The sequence below is a fragment of the Myxocyprinus asiaticus genome, chromosome 41, assembly GCF_019703515.2.
Source record: "Myxocyprinus asiaticus isolate MX2 ecotype Aquarium Trade chromosome 41, UBuf_Myxa_2, whole genome shotgun sequence".
NCBI lineage: Eukaryota > Metazoa > Chordata > Actinopteri > Cypriniformes > Catostomidae > Myxocyprinus > Myxocyprinus asiaticus.
The window spans coordinates 1,293,120-1,316,392 of NC_059384.1; the positions used below are offsets into that span (position 1 = coordinate 1,293,120).

A 23,273-nucleotide genomic window follows, 5' to 3' on the forward strand; every position below is an offset into this window, starting at 1 on the left:
CCCTATAACCGCATAATTTGGAAAATGATATTTTTGAACAAACAGCCAATCAGTTTGATAACAGATTAGTGTTGACGTTGCCTTAGTTTACATGCAAGGGGCTATACCTTTTAGAGGAATGATGCAAACATGAATTTGATTGATAAAAGTTTTATGAAAATTTGTCCTTAATAATTTAGTATCTGTTTAATAAAACAAAAACGGCACTTGAGGTCGTGATATATTGTGAATATAGTCACTTTTACCTTTTAGACTTGATTATATTCTCAATTTAGCATGACTTCTCAAACCTTATTGCTTAAATAAATGCATTATAAACAGCCCAATTCGGTCAGATTTAGCAACATCCCATATTTGTATTAAAAAAGTCATTGGTAACACTTTACAATATGGTTCCTTTCACTAACATTATGTAATGCATTAGGTATCGTGAACAAATAATGAACAATATTTTTTTTACAGCATGTTTTAATCTTTGTTAATTTTAGTTAATAAAAATACAATTGTTTATCGTTAATTCGTGTTAGTTCATAGTGCATTAGCTAATGTTAACATATACAACTTTTGATTTTAAAAATTTGTTAGTATACTTTGCTAACGCTTTAAGCTCTGAAGGTGTTTTTAAAGATTTCTTGTCTCAGTTGCATACCCAAAATTAAAGGCTTAAAACTCGGAAAAAACAAGGAGGGTCAAGTGTTTTGTATCACTGTAAATAAAACTTTTCACATTTTTTAATGATATAGATTATGATACATTCTGAGACTCTCAGCCTAAGAAACTGCTGAAAAAAAAAATTAAGCCAAAAATGTAAATTTGTTCTGATATGACATTATATATATCTCTGAGTGTAAATAAGGTGGCTCTGAAAAACTTTTGTTTTGTTCCCAATCATGTCAACTGTATCTGAGAAAAGTTTTGTGTTGATACAACAAAGCAATCAAAAGTTATAACATTACAATTATAATTTATCATATTGTCCAAAAACATCTCCAAACAAATAAAACATCATAATTGTACATAAGAACTAATTACACATGCAAACACAACAATGACTAAAGGTTTGCATAGCATGCAGACATGATTTTAGTAATGAGATTTCACAGAATGAGTTTCATTCTGTGTCATTTGAGTCATCATTGAGTCTGTGTCATGTATTTGGCGCATGCATTGGAAAGTAGAGCTTCTAAGCTTTCAAACAATACCTATTTTGTGTTGGTCAAAACTGTAGTTATTAATATTTTGACAATTCTTTTTTTTTCTCCAAGCTTAAAGGGTTAACCAAGATTAATAAGTGCTGAAAGTGTTTGTTCATTGTTAGTTCATGTTAACTAATGTTTACATCAGTCAATAGTATGTAAACGTTGTTCAAAGCTGCCTAGTGGTGTCACTAGCTTGCATAATTTTCGAAATGTTTAGCTAAATATTTAAATTTAGATTTAACATTACTATTTAATATTTTTTTATATCTATAAAAGCTAAATCGACAGCATTTGTGGCATAATATTGATCCCCATAATAAATAAAATAATAACATACATATTGTTTATGTCTTGTGTCTACAATTTTGAAACAGTGAGTATTTTAACATTTACAGATTGACTCCATTGACTTCCATTGTAAGTGTCTCACTGGAACACACATTTGTGCTTTTATTAAAGAAATGAGAGACAGATTGAAAAATTTGCTGTCGATTGAGCTTAACTTGTGTTGAACAGGGAATATTTCCTTAAACCTTAAACCTTAAACGTATGAAAAATTAGACTTTTGAAAACGACAATTTTTTTAATAGGTAAATTTTTTAAATTAGTCCATTTTGGGCACTTATTCGACGGCCTATACAGTTACAAGAAGAAAACATCAATGTTTACTAATTGTGTGTGCCATATGGCTGCAGAATATGTGAATAACTGTCCTTCAGTTCAGTCGCTGTTGTCTCTGTCTCGTAGACGTCCAGCTCGCCATGCATCAGTCTGATTGTACAGAGGACGGTCGTTCACATCGATAATTATGTCTGTTTGCTTTTGTGTGAGGACTGAAATTCAGACAGGCAGTCAGTTTGATCATGTTAATATGATGTGAGGAGGAGGGTCATTTGAAAACTTTCCACGTCTGAAATCTGATACGTCCTGTTTCTTCATTACTAAAATCAAACACGAGGCTTTTAGAGCTCCGCTTTCATAGATGAGACTTTAATTAGTGTCTTTTATGCTTCATATAAACATTCATTAATAATCCAGAGCACTTTCTTTAATAGACATCAAACCTTACGAGCAACTTCCATGCCATAAATCTGAAGTGTTCACAAATTCTTCTTCTTATGCATTTATATTGAAAACAAGCTTTTGCTAATTAAAAAGAATAGATGCTGCTCAAATTGGATGCATCCCTTTTGCTTGGGAAATGTCGCTCTGTCTCCATAAAGACAAATTGTATATTCAAATTATATTGCAGGATGAGTAATTTGATATCACAGTAACAGTATACATTTAAAATGTTGTTATTTTTCTGAAATTCAATTAAATAAATAAAAAATGTAATTACCTAATTTTTGATAATCCAATAAATTATTGAATTATATTGCTTTTTTTATTTTTGCATCTTAACAGATGTGGTCACTATGAACTGTTGTTGTATGTAAAAGAGCTGCATGAAGATTCTTCAAAAGAAGCTGAAGCCAGTGAGAAACAATAAACCTTTGTATCGATATAAAAAGCGAATGAATTCCTGACAGATGTGTTTTTAACGAGTTTCACAAACTCTGTTAGATTATGAGTCGTTAGATGGATGCCGTGTTGGATTAATCAAGCGTTCATCATCGTCTGCCTCATTATAGCACATTAGATCTTGTCATGAGTCAGCTGTGAAAACCCGAAGCCCTGAGCGATGATGCAGACGATCAACTGAAGGTCATTAATTAAAGCTAACGGGGATGCTGATCTTCACACCAGCCTGCCGATGGACAGTTGTGCTTAAATTCATCAGACTGCAGCCTTCATTCCCGTCAACGCAAGTCCATTTTCATTACATCCAAGGCCCGATTTTAATCTCTTGTCTTCGTTTATTATATTTGCTAACGCCGGCTGTGTGGCCTCTCAAAGCCCACACTGTAACTGGACCTTTTCATGTTCCTAGTGGAACACAAGCTAATAAACACATCCCTCCCAAAATTCATATTAGTGGTCAACACAAATGGGATTTTCAATGGCCGGTTCTTAACTGTAAGTCACAATCCTGAAAATGCATCTACAGTATCAAACATGCGGTCACACTACACTTTGCTCTCCATTCACACATTTCCGAATGTGGGAGGAAAAATAAAATCTGGGGTTTAAAATTCCAGATGTTAAGGCTGATTACATATTTTATCCCTCCTGGGCTGTTGAATAAAAGTCAACACCTTGGTTGTTCTCTGTTATTTTTGACCAGAAAGAGAAGCCTTTATTTTTTGGTCACACATTATACATACATTTTTGCACATATACAGTGAAATTTATTTGTTTTCACATATCCCAGCTAAGCTGGGGTCAGAGTGCAGGGTCATCCATGCAGCGCCACTGGAGCAGATAGGGTCAAGGGCCTTGCTCAAGGGCCCAACAGTGGCATCTTGGCGGTGCTGGGGCTTGAACCCCCAACCTTCTGATCAGTAACCCAGAGTCTCTTTTTGGATTTTATGCTACTAAGATTGCTTATTTACCTCTACTTTTCACAGTCACACCATTCATTTGCATATGCAAATAAGCAAATTTACGTTACGTTAAACCTACACTTCTATAAAATTAAATGTGAAAAACAAATGAAAATGTGTCATGTATTGGGGCGTATTGCTGACATCTATTGGAAAGAAAGAACAATTAAATAATTTTAAAATCGTGTCATGACAATAATAACCAGTAGATGGCTGCAGAGACTGTGTGGTCTGATTGCCTGTTTTAATTTAATTTTAGATTATTTAATTGTACACAAGTTATGCAGTTGGATATTTATTTAGACATTTATCAAATTATTATTTGTCTTTATATAAAGTTACATTTTTTTAAATCATTCTGAAATGTCAGTTTTTGGCATTTTATCACATTATGTTTAAAAAAAACATTATGTTTAAGCACTTTGTGCTTGTTTTAATGATTGTGTTTTGATTTTATGCTTTGTGAAGCACGAAATTGCTAAAAGGTGCTATAAAAATAAAGTTATTATGTTTACGGTCAAACCTGACCATGGTGTTACAAAAAAAAAAAAAAAAACACAGAATAAGGATTTTGTTACCAATAATTTATTTCAAGTATCAAAATTCAAAAACTCTAAGTAAATAAGTTTATTTAAACCATGGTTATAATAGTTTTACATTATTAATTTAGTTTTTATTTGTATTGTGATTTACATTTTTCACTCCAATTTAGTTTTATTTTGTTAGTTCTTTGTCAGTTTTTAAATATTTGATAGTTTTTCATTATATTTAGTTTTTTTTTTAGTTTTAGATTTTATATCAAGTGATACATATAGAATAGGGAAAACAGGCATTTGTGCAACGTTGGTCGTACGGCTGGACACCCAAATGTACAGTTTGTAAATAATACTTATGAAAAGAGAGTGTGTGTGTGTGTGTGTGTGTGTGTGTGTAAGAGAGAGAGAGAGAGAAAGTCAGAATAAATTACTGGATATTATATTGTTTCTGTTCTCTTTGTTGTAACCTCATGCATTGGCAACACAATGAACAGTCATTCCAATAAAGGTTCAATGTGTCATAATTGAAGTCCCAGACATGGCTAGCCAGATTTTGAAAGTCTCAAACTGAGACACCTGGGGGGTTCGCGATACATGCATATATATATATATATATATATATATATATATATATATATATATATATATATATATACATACATTGTATTAAAATATGTAGCTAAATTCAATGCAACAACTTTTAGTATATGAAATGTTATTTTATTTTATTATATATTGTTTTATACGATTTTAACCACATTATATATATTTGTAAAATGTACAAATTTCATATAGTCTATTTTATCCATATGATGTCATATTGCATGTGTAATAATAATATGACTTGTCAGTGCTTTAAATTTTTGTCAGCTATACATTTTTATACAGAATTTGGAACATTGGAACTTAAAAGTTAAAATACAATTCCACATGTCCATATTTAAACGCTTGTACTATTTAAAAAAATAAAAATACAGCTGTATGAATATGACCTGCAATCTCTTATTTCACACTGTGGCCATGAGAAAGTGAACATTTACAGTGACCGCAAAACATTTCAATTCCATTTACACACGTTGTGCAAAGAAACAGATCGGCTTCTTTCAGCTTGTTGAACATGCATTTTCATCTGGACATTTCTAAGCGCCAAGCGCGTGAGTCGTTGTCATGGTAACCAGATAGATTCTGAGCGGATTGCTGCAAAACTAGAATTAAAGTATTGTCAAATCAGTGTGCAATGCAATAAGATATCTTCTCTTCCCTGCAATCGATACCAGACACGATACCAAGAAGGACGTTGAGGATATTTAATTTCAAATAAAAATAAATCAGTGAGCCTAACAGCTGAAACCGGGACGTTATTAAATTTTTGAGAGAAATGACGGGACACCGGCACCTAGTTTTCTGCCTGCTTTACTTCTCTCCATGATGTACTGTAGTGATTCCCTCCCGCTCTGTCTTTACTAATGTAATGAGGGTCAATAGGTCATCTGCTAGTGCTATTGCCACCTAGTGGTATCTTCATGTTAAGGTGAAAGCACGTTTAAAAACCAATCACAACGAAAACCAAATATTTTTTACGATTATTTTTATTTTATTTTAGTTTTTTCAGAGCCATGAAAATTTCTTTTAGTTTCAGTTTTTCCAATTATGTTGATTTTTTTTATATTTTTTTTATTTCAGTTTACGAATTATTTTTATTTTTTACATTTCATTTTCATTTTAGTTTACGATAATAACCTTGATAAGTTATGATGAAAAATGTATTTAAAAATATTCCAGATTTTGCACTTTTTCTGGTGACAACAAATGTAAGTAAATTATTGGCATTGGTCATGTAAACTCTTTAGTACAGACGGTCAGATTTCCTTGTTTCCATTGAAACACACAATATACTCAAATCCTGTTGGATGACCTAATAATCATATTTTGTTCATGCTGTCTTTTAAAGCAAAACAAAAAACAAAAAACATACCAAATACTAAGACATTATCAAAATGTCTTAAGGCATGTACACAGCCAAAATGCTAGTTTATTGAGAGAAAATGCCTTAGTTTTTAAAATCATTATACATTTCATAAAAAAACAACAGCAATGTAATTTGTGTATCAGAAGTATTTGTTAAATAATTGTAGCATAAAAACTAGTTAATCGAAGCGACGTGTTACATTTTTGGGAATGTGCGCGTCAGGCTATGCTGCAAGTTTGACGCAGAACTATAAACTGGCCTTTATGCTGATAATATCATTTTTAATGCAAAACTGTATTAAATTAGAAAAATCCAAAATAGAAGCAAGACTTTTGAACCTCACCGTATCTAACATCAGGAATGCAATGTTTATCTTATTGGAGCAATCTTACCATCGATCATCTAAGAAGATGATGCAATGCATGCAAGCTCCTGCACTCGCTTTAAAATATCCAGCAAGTCTAATTAGCCTCAAACTTTCACACAAGATGAAGCAACGTCTGAGAAATCTAACCAAGGCAAGAGTGAATTCAGGTGCACAAAAGTTCACATCTGAACATCTTTTGTTTGCCTTTGTGTGCCTTTGTTAACATCCTGTATAATTTTATACTGCCCTCTGATATGGCATGACATCATACGAGCACCCATCGCCTGTGGATACTTTTCATTGTGTTCTCTTGAGAGGAAAATTGGCTTTTATTATAGATGCTCGGTTCAATAACCCTTTCAAATGCAACAGCAGTATCTTCTCATATAGTGTGGCCTTCAGAGGGTTCTTCTCATTATTCTGCTGCTTTTGAATGTCACAGTGGCTGTTAGACACGTGTACTGCAGTTCAGCTGTGTCTCTGTGCTATTTGTTTAAGTCATGATACGTCATATGAGCTTAAATTTCAGACTAGTTTTCTCTGTCGGTCTAAAGGCGATTCTAATGTCTCTTTTAAATCAGTGTATACGGATCACGGTCTCTCAGAACAAGCATTAAACATTCTGAGAAATTTTCTGAATTTGCTTATTTCCACTTATGTTTTATTTGGAAAGTGGAGAATCTACATGCTGTACATGTTTATAAGAGCGGTTGCTTTACCGAGACTTCACGTAACAACACCTTTCATGAAATGTTTATGTTTTACTCTGATACAAGCCCTGACTACTGACTTTAACCACTATTACTAATCTGATTCATAAAGTAAAATGTTTCAAATACTACTTCGATTTTCAGACATTTTGACCTGAACTGATTTTCAAAGTGCCCTGTTGGGAAAATGAAGAATTCACTAAAGTTTTGGATTGTCAAATTGTGGATTTCTCCATTCAATGAGAAAACATGCTTGACATTATTCAGTCGTTTTTAAAAAATTTTTTTACCCATTTTTGGATATTTGAGTCCTCTTTAAAAGAACCACACACGACTATAAGGCCGATTTATACTTCTGGGTCGAAACTGCACACCAAAAATGTAACTGCATGTTTCATCAACAACAGCTTTTCAAATTTGTTAATAATATAAATTCTGATACATTCTGAGACTCTCAGTCTAAGAAACGGCTGAAAAATCACAAAGAAATTAAGTTTTATTAGTTGACTATATATCTCTGGGTGTAAATAAGGTGGCTCCGAAAACTGCTTTTGTTTTGTTCCCAATCAAATTTTGTGTTGATATGACAAAGCAATCAAAAGTTATAACATTATAAAAATAATTTATCATAGTGTCCAAAAGCCTCTCCAAACAAATAAAACATAATAATTGTACATAAGAACTAATTACACATGCAAACACAACAATGACTAAAGGTTTGCATAGCATGCAGACATGATTTTAGTAATGAGATTTCACAGAATGAGTTTCATTCTGTGTCATTTGAGTCATCATTGAGTCTGTGTCATGTATTTGGCGCCATCTCCTGGTGGCCATATGTAACATTGTGCTTCATGTGGATTATCTAATGATCTATGCATCAGATTATCTTGTGTGTGGGCCCGTTTGAAAGATAATCACCTCCTCTAAATAATTGTATGTGATATTTTATGTTACGTTTATGTTTCGTGAATTTATATGTGAAAACGCGGCATATAAGCAACACCATTATAATTGTCAAAGACATATACTTAGCTATTGCTCGCTATATTTTTATCTGTGAGTAAAACAAATAAGCTGGTTGTATTCTACTCTTTGAGAGCTTTCCAACAACATATGACACATGCTTATTTGATGAGTTTGATGTTTTTACTGATTGCAAAAACAATATGAACAATGTACATTTTTTAATAAATTATCATAACAGAACACTTCTGATTTGTCTGCAAATTTCAAAGCACTTGTTCAGTTTTGGTCATAATGTCTACATGCATTGGAAAGTAGAGCTTCTAATCTTTCAAACGATACCTATTTTGTGTTGGTCAAGACTGTAGTTATTAATATTTTGACCATTCATTTTTTTAATGTGCCGGTAGGCCCATCCGAGCTTAAAGGGTTAAAGCGAGTAGTTATTATTTAATTGAATGCTTTATTTTAGCGCTGAGCATGAAAGTATGCCTTAATATTTATTTATTATTATTATTATTATTATTATTATTATAAGCTGCTCAAGAGCAAGCATAAAGTAAATGCCTGATTTCTTTTCTCTCTGTATGGCAGACAACATAAATAATATGTACCCAATTAACATACATTGATGAACTCATTTTAAATACTACAATAATTATGCTTTTGAATCCATTAATTACATTTGCTTTGAAATGTATCATTATTTCAGAAATGAAGGCATTCTCTCTCAATACACTAGCAGAAAATGTTTCTTTCTATTATTATTATTACTATTATTATTATTATTATTATTAACCACCTCTCGAGAGTCTCTCAGTTCAGTTTGCTTTAACTGAGTTTTTCTGTATCAAGGTCTCGTGGCTGAAACAGGAGCTTTATTTGCTGAGACGGTCAGAAATGCTGCAGATCCTCAGCTGGCTGTGAGACCAACACCAGGAGCAGAAGAGGTATGAACATACACATGTAACCACAATAAAGAAAGATAATAATAATAATGATAAACTAATAATACTGCTTAGCTAGTTGAAAATATGTAAAATATGAGATGAATTTCTTCCATATTTATAGCGTGCAACAGTGTCTGCCCACTTTTTTAGTCGTTGTGGTTCCGGAAGTATTTTTTACCATTCATTTGTTCCATAGTGATTTCATAAAATCCTTTATAAATGAGTTATAAGCCGTGAACCAAACTAACCATCTCCGAGGTGAATCACAACATTACAAACTTTGATTTGAAGCTAAAAAAAGTGTTTGAAAATCAGACAAAAAGACAAAAGTACAAGACTGTGTACTTAACGTCTTTAATGAGGGAATGAACTACAATCCCATGATGCATTGCAAATGATGTAATCGAATTAGAATAAAGTAAGTAGTAAGTAGTTTGAAAGTGCAGGGAGCTCTTTTGGTGCACTTTGTACGCTGCGACTCTGATTGGTGGATTTCTCTTCAGGATTATGGGTAATGTAGTTCTACACCAGTAATTCTGCTATTAAACACGACTTTTTATAAATGAAGCTGAAATAACGCAGACTGATGGCTTCAACAGACGCATATACCATCGATTAACAACCTCAGAGCTCACAGTAGATCTGTCTTTATAGGTTTATGAATTATTGATAAACATCAATTAGTCTATGGAGAAAATGACTAGGATTTTTGCTTCTGGAACCAGACAGTTGCGCTCTATTGTGTATTTTTAAAATAATGATGAATTAGTACTCTTCACACATTAAATTGCTGCATTACAACAGTATTTTCATTGATGTTATCTTTATATTCATTACATTCTGCTACAGTCGTTATTTTACCTTGATATGACAAATATAGAGCAGTAAAAAGATTTTGATGTGCGAGCAACAGAATGATGTGATAGACTGTAAATAACACTCACAAACTCATAACTGAATTTAATGTCATCATAAAACACATTACAAAGCCTCTAGGCCCCACGACAGAAAATTGTGTACATATATATATATTACAGCAATAATAGCCAGAAATTAAATAGCTAATTGTGTATCATTTGTGTGTTAAAGATGCTGTAGCCATTTATTCTAAAGAAATACCTATATACATTTTTTTGCAAGCAACATATAAATCTCATATATTTGATATTATATTTTTAGAGGGCTTTTAAAAGTGTGAAATTGATGTTATATTTTTTCTCGCTGTCTTTGACGTCACTAGTGAAGAGTTTAGCCAATCAGAGTTGTCATGACATCATTTTCCAAAGTGTTTAGTCACATGACATTAATGGCTCAGTTGATTGGCTCAGATTTGAGTGCCTGTGATTCCAGGGCTTCTGTGTAGTGTCACATACGAGATACTGAGAGTGCTCGACAGTTCACTTTAAAGCTCCCTTTCTGTCCGACACAAGTGAGACTCGAGACGCATATGAGTGCCGCTCCGTGATCGTAGCAGTCGCACTGACCTTTTCAGCTCTGCGGTTCTCATTCGTTCTTAACCGCTGAACCCTCCCCCTCAGTCGCAGGCCGACTTTATGAGTCACTACGTCTTCATTAAATGCTTCATCCTCTTTGGAAAGTGAAAATTACACACCAGTTGATCTGTCCTTGAGTCAAATGCTGCTGGAGTTTAGAGTCCTGTACCTGCAGATATGTGAAATCATTGAAAGCTTTTCAAACACAAAAACACCTGTAGGATGAACTTGCGTATCCATTACTTTGTTTTTAGAGGTCCGTTTACTTGTCAGGACTGTTTTTGCAACACCTGTTCATGGACAGCTACATGAGCGGAAGCTACATTTGGCAAAAGCTAAAGTGAACAAAAATTCCCATAATGCTGAGTGAATTAGGTGACACGGCAAAAAAAATTTTCCCCAATTATGGAATGCCCAATTCCCACTACTTAGTAGGTTCTCGTGATGGCATGGTTACTCGCCTCAATCCGGGTGGCGGAGGACAAGTCTCAGTTGCCTCCGCTTCTGAGACCGTCAATCTGTGCATCTTATCACGTGACTCGTTGTGCATGACACCGCGGAGACTCACAGCATGTGGAGGCTCATGCTACTCTCCGCGATCCACACACAACTTACCACACGCCCCATTGAGAGCGAGAACCACTAATCAGGCGCCTAGGCCCTCGGTGGCCACCTGTATCGCCTGTAGGACGGGCCGGCCTTGTTAGTATGCATGAGTTTGGATTTGACAGCTCAACAGGACGTCCAAGGAAGCTAACACCTCGAGATGAGGGTTTTATGCTAAGAAGAGTTGAAGAAAATCGCCATGCAAGTTCATCACAGTTAGCTAATGCTGTAGAAAGTCAAACTGGGGTGACTGTTTCACGTGACACAATATGACGTACGCTGCAGAGGAGTGGAATGCAAGGGTGTCATCCACAAAAGAAGCCACTGCTAAAGCCCATGCACAAAAAAGCCTGTTTAGCATCTGCCAGGGCCCATGTTGACAAAGGTGTAGAATATTGGGACTCCATACTTTGGTCTGATGAGACAAAGGTAAATCTTTTTGGAACTGATGGCATCCAAACTGTATGGCGTCACAAGGGCGAAGGTCGGGGAATTGCACTTAATTGATGGCATTATGAATTCAGAGATGTTCTGCAAAATACTGAAAGAGAAGTTGCTACCATTTCTCCGCACCCTGGGTCGCCGAGCACTCTTTCAACATGATAATGACCCAAAGCACATCCAAGGCCACTGCTGCATTTCTGAGGAAGAACAGGGTAAAAGTGATTCAGTGGCCAAGCATGTCACCTGACCTCAACCCAATAGAACACCTGTGCGGAGTTCTGAAAAGACAAGTCGAGCATCATTCTCCATCCAGCATCCAGGCTCTGAAAGAGCTCATTCTCCAAGAATGGAGAAAAATAGACATGGCAGTATATCGCCAACTTGTTTACTCTATGCCTAGAAGAGTTGGTGCTGTTCTGAAAAATCATGGAGGCCATACAAAATATTAGATTTGGTGGAATTTGTTGTAGGGTGTATTCATTTTTGCAACACCTCATTTGAATAAAATGTATTATTTTCTTATCCAAGGTGTTGGTGACCAACCTTTTATCTTCATAATAAAACAAATGTTTAATAAAACTCAGTTTTGTCAAAATTCCACTAATTGTTTTGGTGTTCACTGAGAATTAGTTAAAAATCTTAATTTTCAAAGGGGGTGTACTCATTAATGCTGAGTACTGTATATATGTACAGATGTTTAAAAATACAGATTTTTGCTTTTTTTAAAGAAATGAGAGACAAGTCGGAATTTAATTTGATATATATTAATTGTATAATTTTGTTCCCAGTGGTACATTAGAAAAATTATACTATTCATTTTAATGTATATATACAGTTGTGCTCAAAAGTTTGCATACCCTGGCAGAAATTGTGAAATTTTGGCATTGATTTTGAAAATATGACGATAATGCAAAAAAACTGTCTTTTATTTAAGGATAGTGATCATATGAAGTCATTTATGATCACATAGTTGTTTGGCTCCTTTTTAAATCATAATGATAACAGAAATCACCCAAATAGCCCTGATCAAAAGTTTACATACCCTTGAATCTTTGGCCTTGTTACAGACACACAAGGTGACACACACAGGTTTAAATGGCAATTAAAGGTTAATTTCCCACACCCGTGGCTTTTTAAATTGCAATTAGTGTCTGTGTATAAATAGTCAATGAGTTTGTTAGCTCTCACGTGGATGCACTGAGCAGGCTAGATACTGAGCCATGGGGAGCAGAAAAGAACTGTCAAAAGACCTGCGTAACAAGATAATGGAACTTTATAAAGATGGAAAAGGATATAAAAAGATATCCAAAGCCTTGAAAATGCCAGTCAGTACTGTTCAATCACTTATTAAGAAGTGGAAAATTCGGGGATCTCTTGATACCAAGCCAAGGTCAGGTAGACCAAGAAAGATTTCAGCCACAACTGCCAGAAGAATTGTTCGGGATACAAAGAAATACCCACAGGTAACCTCAGGAGAAATACAGGCTGCTCTGGAAAAAGACGGTGTGGTTGTTTCAAGGAGCACAATACGACGATACTTGAACAAAACATGAGCTGCACGGTCGAGTTGCCAGAAAGAAGCCTTTACTGCGCCAATGCCACAAAAAAGCCCGGTTACAATATGCCCAACAACACCTTCACACGCCTCACAGCTTCTGGCACACTGTAATTTGGAGTGACGAGACCAAAATAGAGCTTTATGGTCACAACCATAAGCGCTATGTTTGGAGAGGGGTCAACAAGGCCTATAGTGAAAAGAATACCATCCCCACTGTGAAGCATGGTGGTGGCACACTGATGTTTGGGGGTGTGTGAGCTCTAAAGGCACAGGGAATCTTGTGAAAATTGATGGCAAGATGAATGCAGCATATTATCAGAAAATACTGGCAGACAATATGCATTCTTCTGCACATGGGACACTCTTGGACTTTCCAGCAAGACAATGACCCTAAACACAAGGCCAAGTTGACCCTCCAGTGGTTACAGCAGAAAAAGGTGAAGGTTCTGGAGTGGCCATCACAGCCTCCTGAACTTAATATCATCGAGCCACTCTGGGGAGATCTCAAACGTGAGGTTCATGCAAGACGACCAAAGACTTTGCATGACCTGGAGGCATTTTGCCAAGACGAATGGGCAGCTATACCACCTGCAAGAATTTGGGGCCTCATAGACAACTATTACAAAAGACTGCACGCTGTCATTGATGCTAAAGGGGGCAATACACAGTATTAAGAACTAAGGGTATGCAGACTTTTGAACAGGGGTCATTTCATTCTGTTATAACCTACAGTTGAATATGAATCCCATAAGAAATAAAAGAAATGTGTTTTGCCTGCTCACTCATGTTTTCTTTAAAAATGGTACATATATTACCAATTCTACAAGAGTATGCAAACTTTTGAGCACAACTGTATATTAAAAAGGAGATTCCGACTTGTCTCTCATTTCTTAAAAAAAAGCAAAAACCTTACCTTGTCTGTGTAAAGTTAAATCCACTATTTCAAGTTCTGTCATGACATGTAAAGCCGATAAACAAAACACACTCCATCCACAGGAATTACATCAGTAACACAACCACTTAAAAAGCACTCCCCCCTCTAAAATAAATATATAGACACTTGCTCAAAGAATACATATTTTAGTATGGAACATTAAACCCTAGAATACATATGTGGGCTGTCATCTTTTTGACTGTACTTTTTATATGAAGTGATCTTCAAGAATGCCTATTTATTAAGTTGGATATATACGTATATAAATTTAATTATAAGAGAGTTTGCATCACTACCACTAGTTTCCACATGTGGGTCAAATATGGTATTCAGTGCAATTAAATGGGTATCACACTGGGTAAAACACTGATTGTTTTTATTATCTATCTATTATTTAAATAATATGTTACAGACCATGTTCATGGCATATTTGTATATCGTATGAAAGTATAACAAGTTGTCATTTAGTCAGTGCTTTTATTCAAAAGTTATATTATTTTCACCCAAAACTACTCAGAAACTATAACAAAAATGTAAATGATTGATAAAATTATCATTTTAATTCATTTTTTATTTATTTATTTTTTTTATAGTAGTTTTATTAGGAGTAATTGGGTTGTTATTGACCCACATGTGCATTGTAGGGGGATAAAGTCATGTATGCATTTTAGGGTTAATTTAAGTAACATTAGTACAAGCTACACAAACTGAGGGATGAGTTGCAATTTTTTGTTGTGCTAACCAACAGTATGTTACAGATACTGTCCAAAAAGCTTCACTTGTTTTGAACCTGAAATTTTCCTTTAACAGTTTGCTTTTAATGCAACAGAATTGTGTTATCAGTGTTTTAGTTGCGTTTGCATCTGATTTGCATCTCTTAAATCTTCCAGGACACGCCTAAAGGGATTCTGAAATTCTCATTCAGAGTTCAGATGTCCTCCTCTTGTCTGCAGTCGCATATAAATACCTGGAAACACTCTATGCATTCATAGAAGTACATCATCAAAACACACGCATTATTCTTTTTTATGCACATTGCCCTTCTGTGATGTACGGTTTCATTATTTAACATGACTCATACATAATGAGACATTCAGCCCAGGCTGTTATCATGCATGCATGGTGTAGCATGTACTATTGCCCCGTGGTGCATAAATTAGAGATATGGTTTTGATTAAATTACCGCATGTCATACATAGGCCACTAGTTTATTACAGCAGGCTCTTTCTGACCTGAAGCTACATATTAAAATGTGCTATTTTGGTCTGTGCCTTTGATTATCACCTAATATCAATATATCTCTCAAACTTGCTGGAAAGAAACTTGAATTTTAGGGTAATCAACACTGCCGCGCAGACAATAACATTTGCAACACATTTTACTTCTGCAATGTGACATATTTCTGAGTGAATCTGAATATTCAAGAAAAAAAGTAGGGTGGGACTTGATCATAAATTGATAAGACTGGGAAAAGTTGGGGTGGTAACACTTTTGTTAACATTAGTCAATGCATCAGCATCATTCATAATGAATGTTAATAAGTGCTGAAAAGTTTTGTTCATTGTTAACCCTTTAAACTCTGAAGATGTTTTTAAAGATTTCCTGTTTTAGTGGCATACCCAAAATTAAAGGCTTATAACTTTTCCATTTTTTTAATGATATAGATTATGATAAATTCTGAGACTCTCAGCCTAAGAAACTGGTGAAAAAAAAATTGAGCCAAAAATGTACTATTTTCTGATTTGACATTATATACTGTATCTCTGGGTGTAAATAAGGTGGCTCCAAAAAACTGCTTTTGTTTTGTTTCCAATCATGTCAACTGTATCTGAGAAAAATATTGTGTTGATACGACAAGGCAATCAAAAGTTATAGCATTACAAATATAATTTATCCTGGTGTCCAAAAACATCTTCATGTGTCCAAAAGCCTCTCCAAACAAATCAAACACAACAATGACTAAAGGTTTGCATAGCATGCAGACATGATTTTAGTAATGAGATTTCACAGAATGAGTTTCATTCTGTGTCATTTGAGTCATCATTGAGTCTGTGTCGTGTATTTGGCGCCATCTCCTGGTGGCCATATGTAACATTGTGCTTCATGTGGATTATCTAATGATCTATACATCTGATTACCTTGTGTGGGGGCTTGTTTGTCCTCTAAATAAATTTATGTGATATTTTATGTTAGGTTTATGTTTTGTGAAGTTATAAGCAAAAACGTGGCATATAAGCAACACCAACATAATTATCAAAGACATATACTTAGCTATTACTCACTATATTTTTGTCTGTGAGTAAATCAAATAGGCTAGTTGTATTTTACTCTTTGAGAGCTTTCCAACAATATATGATACATGGATATTTGATCAGTCTGATGTTTTTACTGATTGCAATAATATGTGCAGATTGTTTTATAAATGATCAAAACGAAACACTTCTGATTTATCTGCATATTTCAAAGCACTTGTTCAGTTTTGGTCATAATATCTACATGCATTGGAAAGTAGAGCTTCTAAACTTTCAAGTAATACCAATTTTGTGTTGGTCAAGAATGTAGTTATTACTGGCCCATCTGAGCTTAAAGGGTTAATTCATGTTTTCTATTGTAGTTAAGTCCTGTTTAATTTCATGTTGACTTTAATATATATTTGATGAATATTGGATATGATATTCTGTCCACCTGAAACCAGAAAAATGTCATTCTTTAAAAATAGAATTTAAAAAAAGGATCATGTGCCTGCATTTACCTACTTTTCTGTGAAAGCAGAATTTTTTGGCATCTGTGAAACTGTGTCTCAGAGAGTTACAGTTGTATGTAGACAAGATCGACTCTGTCTTCACCAAATCCCAGTGGGACGGTGATTGCGGACGCCGTCTCACTTCTGATTGGAGGGTAACGCAGTCGTCAGAGAGGAATCAATCATGCTGGATGACTGTTCATTCATTTTTATGTGACAGTCCTGCACAGGAAAGTATTTATGACAGCTACCTGCATTAAAGGATGTGGAAAAAGATAAAGTAATCCGTCTCAATGTGAGGATTATAAAGGAAATTGGTTGCTTTGAAAAATAGTGCATTTAAAACACTGGCGTGCTGCAGTTAAATTTAGTTGTTAAGGTGAGAGATAAAGACAGATTATTCCCGAACGCCGCTGTCTGCTGTGATGTAATCAGAATTTATTGCAGGTCTAAAACCCATGAGAGCCGTCCTGTTCAAATCCTTCATTTCTCGACTTGAATCAATTTTGAGATGCAGAGCTTTATAAAGATAGACTTTTGTGAGAAATAAAATTGGAAGGTTTCCAAAATTGGAAATCCATATTGGAAATCTGCCATTCGAAATCTCATTTAAACCTGGAACTGAAGAAAGCGTTAGAATTTTAAGAGATTAAAAGAGAAGTGTTTTGACACAAAACTAGTAAGAAATGTCAATTTCTACACTGTTTCTTAGCTCTCTCATCAAATGTAAGTGTCATCGATCATGTGAACTCTTTGTACAGACTGTCAGATCTTTGGAATATTCTCAAGTCGTTCTAGATAACATGATTCATCAGGTTTACTTCATGCCAGCTCCAGTGCATGCTGCCATTAAAATACTAAATTCTGAAACATTCTCAAATTAATTCTGCTAATACATTTTATAATAACATTATTAATTATAAAGTTTGTTAAACCCCTCAAAGGGGACACTATTTCACGAAAAAGTTTACGCTTAAAACGTTAAAGTCTCTGTATACATAAGTCAGGCATATGTGGTATCATTTGAAAGTTTAGAATCTGAAATTTTCAAAGATAACCATCACTTCTGCATTTATGTTACTATAAATAACAAAATAAGGCCTTAAAACATTCGCGTTGAAAATTAGCGCCCCCTAGAGGTAATGGGGTAGAAATATTTATATGAAAATAAAAGTCCTTCACATAGCACATAAATGGACAACTCATATATCAAATGACAGCTCTCACTCTCAGGAATGTGACTGTATAGTTTATTTTGTTGCCCTAATACCAGAGTTTGAAAGATTTTCAAAAGAATCACAAAGTGAAATATGATTTCTGTAAGTCATCAAATACAAACATCTCATTTATGCTCCGATAACTGCTGCTGTAAGTCCTCAAATAGCTAAAAACTTTATATCTGCTTTTACCTTAGGGAGTTTTCTAAAAAATTTGCCATTTTTTACTTGTCTGTGAGCTTTCTTGGCTGAATAATCCAATGGTTTTTTTATTTTATTTTTGTTCCTTTTTCTCCCAATTTGGAATGCCCAATTCCCATTGTGCTTTTTAAGTCCTCGTGGTCGCATAGTGATTCGCCTCAGTCCGGGTGGCAGAGGATGAATCTCAGTTGCCTCTGCGTCTGAGACTGTCAACCCACGCATCTTATCGCGTGGCTTGTTGAGTGTGTTGCCACGGAGACATAGCGCATGTGGAGGCTTCACGCCATCCATTGCGGCAACCATGCTCAACTCACCACACGCCCCACCGAGAACGAACCACATTATAGCAACCACGAGGAGGTTACCCCATGTGACTCTACCCTCCCTAGCTACCGGGCCAATTTGGTTGCTTAGGAGACCTGTCTGGAGTCACTCAGCACACCCTGGGATTCGAACTAGCGAGCTAGCGAACTCCAGGGGTGGTAACCAGCGTATTTTACCACTGAGCTACCCAGAAAACAAATAATCAGTAAAATGCTTTTTCGACTATTGATGATAAAATATTATATATCATCACAAAGGGGAGGATCTCAGCTTTCTAATGACACTTAGATTGAGCTTCTAGTCCACTCAGAGGACGAGATATTCAATGAGATAATGAGGGTGGTGCTTGAAGTGAAAATTAGACTGAATATCTATGGACGAGCACATCTGTGAGGGCTAAAATGCGTTAGAGCGCCACCTACATTTCAGATCTGTATATTGTGATGGAATGTGATGGAGAAACAAATATTTTTTTCTAGAATTTGCTGCCATTTAGTGGAATAAAAAGACTTTTCAAAGTGAGATTGAGTGAACAGAACCAGAATTACATGTTTACAAAGTTAGGATGGAAAAAAAAAAGAAATCCCCCACTAAAAAATGTTTAGCATAAGATTATAAACACATACAATATTTTTTATGAATAATTGGAGTCTTTTTATTTTTATTTTGTTTTGACAATTTTTTTGCAGCCCAAAAATGCACCAGAGTTTAATATTAATTAGAAAAGAATGTACAATAGAAGGTTTTTCACTTTTGAACCACACTCTATATACAGTATACATAACAAATATTATGCAATATTTACCCAAAATTCACACTAATTTTAAAATTTACACTCTGAAGTTCAGACTTAATTGGCTGATGCTGATAACTTCAAAATAGCAATTAATCAGCCTGGCCGATAAATTAGTCTATTACTACTGAAACCTTTTTTTTGTTGTTTTTTTTTGTTAACTTTATTTTTTTATTATTTAGTTCGAGTTTTCATCAAGTATTACAAAAGGGAAGGAAAAAGAACCTACAAATAGACAAAACAAATATCATAAAACAAATAAAAATACATAAAAATAAAATAAATATGCATCCATATAAAACTAAATTAACAAGAAATTATGAAATAATGATTATAAAATAATTTAAAATGGCAATTGTGATAAATGGGCACAATGTCTGTATGAAACAAATCATTATGACTGTACAACACTTTAAAGGTGCTGTAAGTAAAACTTTTTTCATGGAAAAGTATTCAAAAAAAATGTCTGTGACAGATCTAGACTCTGTAAACAGCAAGCAAAAATGTGTCCATGGACTGTGATCAATGACGCTTTCTGCCTGTCAGTCATTTTGCATGTTCTCATAGTATTGTAGTTTCACGAATTATTGAGGCTTAATGCCATTTTTATGCCATGTTGTTCATAACAGTTGTCAGTAGAGGGCGCTATTTTGCTGATATTGTTTTTGACAACTGTTTCTGCTCTAAATCGATCTCAATAAAGCTCATTTGGTATCTTTGGGTTTTGGAAAGTGGGACATGGCTAATCCATCTTGTGGGAATTCTAGAATGGCTAAAGACTCGTCCCTCCATTTCTTAAAAAAAAAGTACAAATCTCTGTTCCAATGAGACACCTACAATGGAAGTCAATGGGGTCAATCTGTAAACATTAAAATACCCACTGTTTCAAAAGTATAGACACAAGACGTAAACTATATTTAGGTTAACATGATTTTACTGTGATAAAATCACTTACTAACCACATCTGTGTAAAGTTATATCCAATACCAGGTTACAGGGGATTGTTGTCATGACAACAATGTTATAATATAGGATATAGTGTCTCACTGGAACTCACATTTGTGCTTTTTTTAAAGAAAAGGAGGATGCGGCAGACTACAAAAAAGACTGTGTCAAATACAGTGTGCAAAAGTGACGCAACTTTGAATTCTCCTGTGTTTATGCAGACTGTGAGATTTTGTGTGTGTGTACTGTTGAGTTAGTTGTAAGGGTTCCCATCAGCCCACATCTTTAGCTCTTTAATTGGACACTGGTTTTCTCTCAAACCCTTGTAGTTTCTCCCTTTTCAGCTGACATGTTAGACCTGAACATTTATCTACGTACACCTCAGGAAAGAGTTTTCAGAGCGCTTATCAGACTATCACTCTGTTCCAAAACCTGCCTTGCTGTCTACTTCCTATATAGGCAGCTGTCTTCTAAGGCAGCATCCTTGAGTGTTTTGGAATGCTCTACATTGGCAGCAGCTCCTCACATTAAGCACACAAGAGGCTTGATCGCAATGCAATAAAATATGTAATAAAATCCCTATTTTTGACATGTTGAAGGTTTGTTGTTGACATGTTTTTCTCTTATTGCAGGTTTATGAGCCGCTGTTGAGCAGATACGCAGAGCTGGAGGCCACAATTCTCAAGGATGAACCAAAATGACTCGATCCACACATATGACACATCAAGCATGCATCTGTTTTCTTTCACGTAAACAGACGCGAGTAATAGCTGTTTTTATTATTGCATAACATTTAATGGATAGTTCACCCAAAAATGAAAAGATGACCCTCATGTTATTCCAAACCTGTATGACTTTCTTTCTTAAAAAGAAACTTGCCAATTGCCAATCATATGGCCAAATTTTGGGTCCTTTTTTAAGCTTTAAAGTGAGTTTGTATTGAAAAGACAGACCAGAAAATGTATTTGAAGTTTTCCTGTTATGTTCTGCAAAAGAAATAATGTCATATTACAGTTTGAAAGGACATGAGGGTGAGTAAATGATGACATTATTAGATAAACTATTCCTTTAATATACAGTTGATTCCCTTGTTATTAATCATTTTTAAATCGTACTAAGCAACACTATAGTATTTAATCTTGGCTACATTCACAAATACAATTTTTACTCTCACATGTGAAAATACTCTGATCAGTATTTTGGATCATAAAATAGCAAACATCACATTGAATCTGCACATTTTATTTCTGATCTGGGCCAGTTTTATACAGTATGTGGAAATAAAATGGGTACACATCTGATTTGCTTGCAGTGTGAAAAAAAGTGTACTTTTTTCTTATTTTTCTTATTTGACATTATATATATCTCTGGGTTTAAATAAGGTGGCTCAGAAAAACTGCTTTTGTTTTGTTACCAATCATGTCAACTGTATCTGAGAAAAAATTTGTGTTGATACAACAAAGCAGTCAAAAGTTATAGCATTACAAATTTATTCTGGTGTCCAAAAACATCTCCATGTGTCCAAAAGTCTCTCCAAACAAATAAAACATAATAATTGTACATAAGAACTAATTACACATGCAAACACAATGATGACTAAAGGTTTGTATAGCATGCAGACATGATTTTAGTAATGAGATTTCACAGAATGAGATTCTGTGTCATTTGAGTCATCATTGAGTCTGTGTCATATACTTGGCGCCATCTCCTGGTGGCCATATGTAACAGTCACCATTCGCATGTCTTTCTGCCCAAATATGGATGATTTTTGCACCGATCTGAACCCAATCCAATTGGTTTAGTGTTCCACAACACTACATCATTTTCAGATGCTGTGTGGACATTGTGCACATTGTGCTTAGTGTCAATTATTTAATAATACTCTTTTTAAAAGATAATCACCTCCTCCAAGTAATTGTATGTGATATTTTATGTTCCGTTTATATTTCATGAAGTTATAAGCGAAAACGCAGTATATAAGCAACAGGAAATCTAAATGTCAAAGACATAGTCTTAGCTATTACGTGCTATATGTTTGTCTGTGAGTAAAACAAGTAGTTTGGTTGTATTCTACTTTTTGAGAAAAGTATGTTGCTTTCCAACAACATATGACAGATGACTATTTGATTAGTTTGATTTTTATACTGATTACAATAGAATATACAGGCAAAAAAAAAATCGTAAATTATCAAAACGAATACTTCTGATTTGTCTGCAGTTGTACATGCATTGTAAAGTAGACAAGGTTCCCATGCGTACTGGAAAATAATTATTTGTCCTGGAAAATATTTTAGTGTAATAAAACGGTTTGACTGTGTTGCAAGCAAGGTTTTCGTTACATGCACAAAAACATAGTAATGATCAGGACTCGGAGTAGCAGTAAAATACACAAATTTGTATAGTTTTGTCACTGTCGGCGGCTGCACATTGTGAAACAACGTCAGTGGTTAAGGGTGCTTACACCCTCGTAATTGATTACAGCAGCGTCCAATCGTGTGCTTGGCAATCGCGGTCCAACCGAGGCAGATTGCTTGATTGGTTAAAGCTACAGCCAATCGCGTGCTTGGCGCGTGCACATTGAGAAGTGGCACTCGTGAAACTTCTCATTCATAAACAAACTGAGTGACCTGGTACATGTACCGACCGACTGAATGAGAGAGGCATGTTTTTAATTCACTTCAGCATCGGCATGTGAGTCTACCTTGTTCATCACGGAGAGAAACGCGTGGAAGAGCTATTAATGTGTAAAACTGACTGATGTTTATATACATCAAGGGGCTTTCACATGGCTCGCATCAGTGCTGCCGAATACATTGAAGTCTATGAAGTGAT

General features: G+C 34.9%; 1 protein-coding gene across 1 annotated transcript in view; it reads left to right on the forward strand.

Annotated features, from left to right (window-relative positions):
- xylb (xylulokinase homolog (H. influenzae)) overlaps positions 1-21,867 on the forward strand; it is a 59,926-nt gene extending 38,059 nt beyond the window's left edge. The window contains exons 18-19 of the mRNA XM_051682577.1: positions 9,089-9,183; positions 21,074-21,867. Coding sequence (XP_051538537.1) covers positions 9,089-9,183; positions 21,074-21,142 — 164 coding nt within the window. The 3' untranslated portion in view covers positions 21,143-21,867. The remainder of the gene's footprint in view (positions 1-9,088; positions 9,184-21,073) is intronic.
- The last annotated feature ends 1,406 nt before the right edge of the window (positions 21,868-23,273 follow it).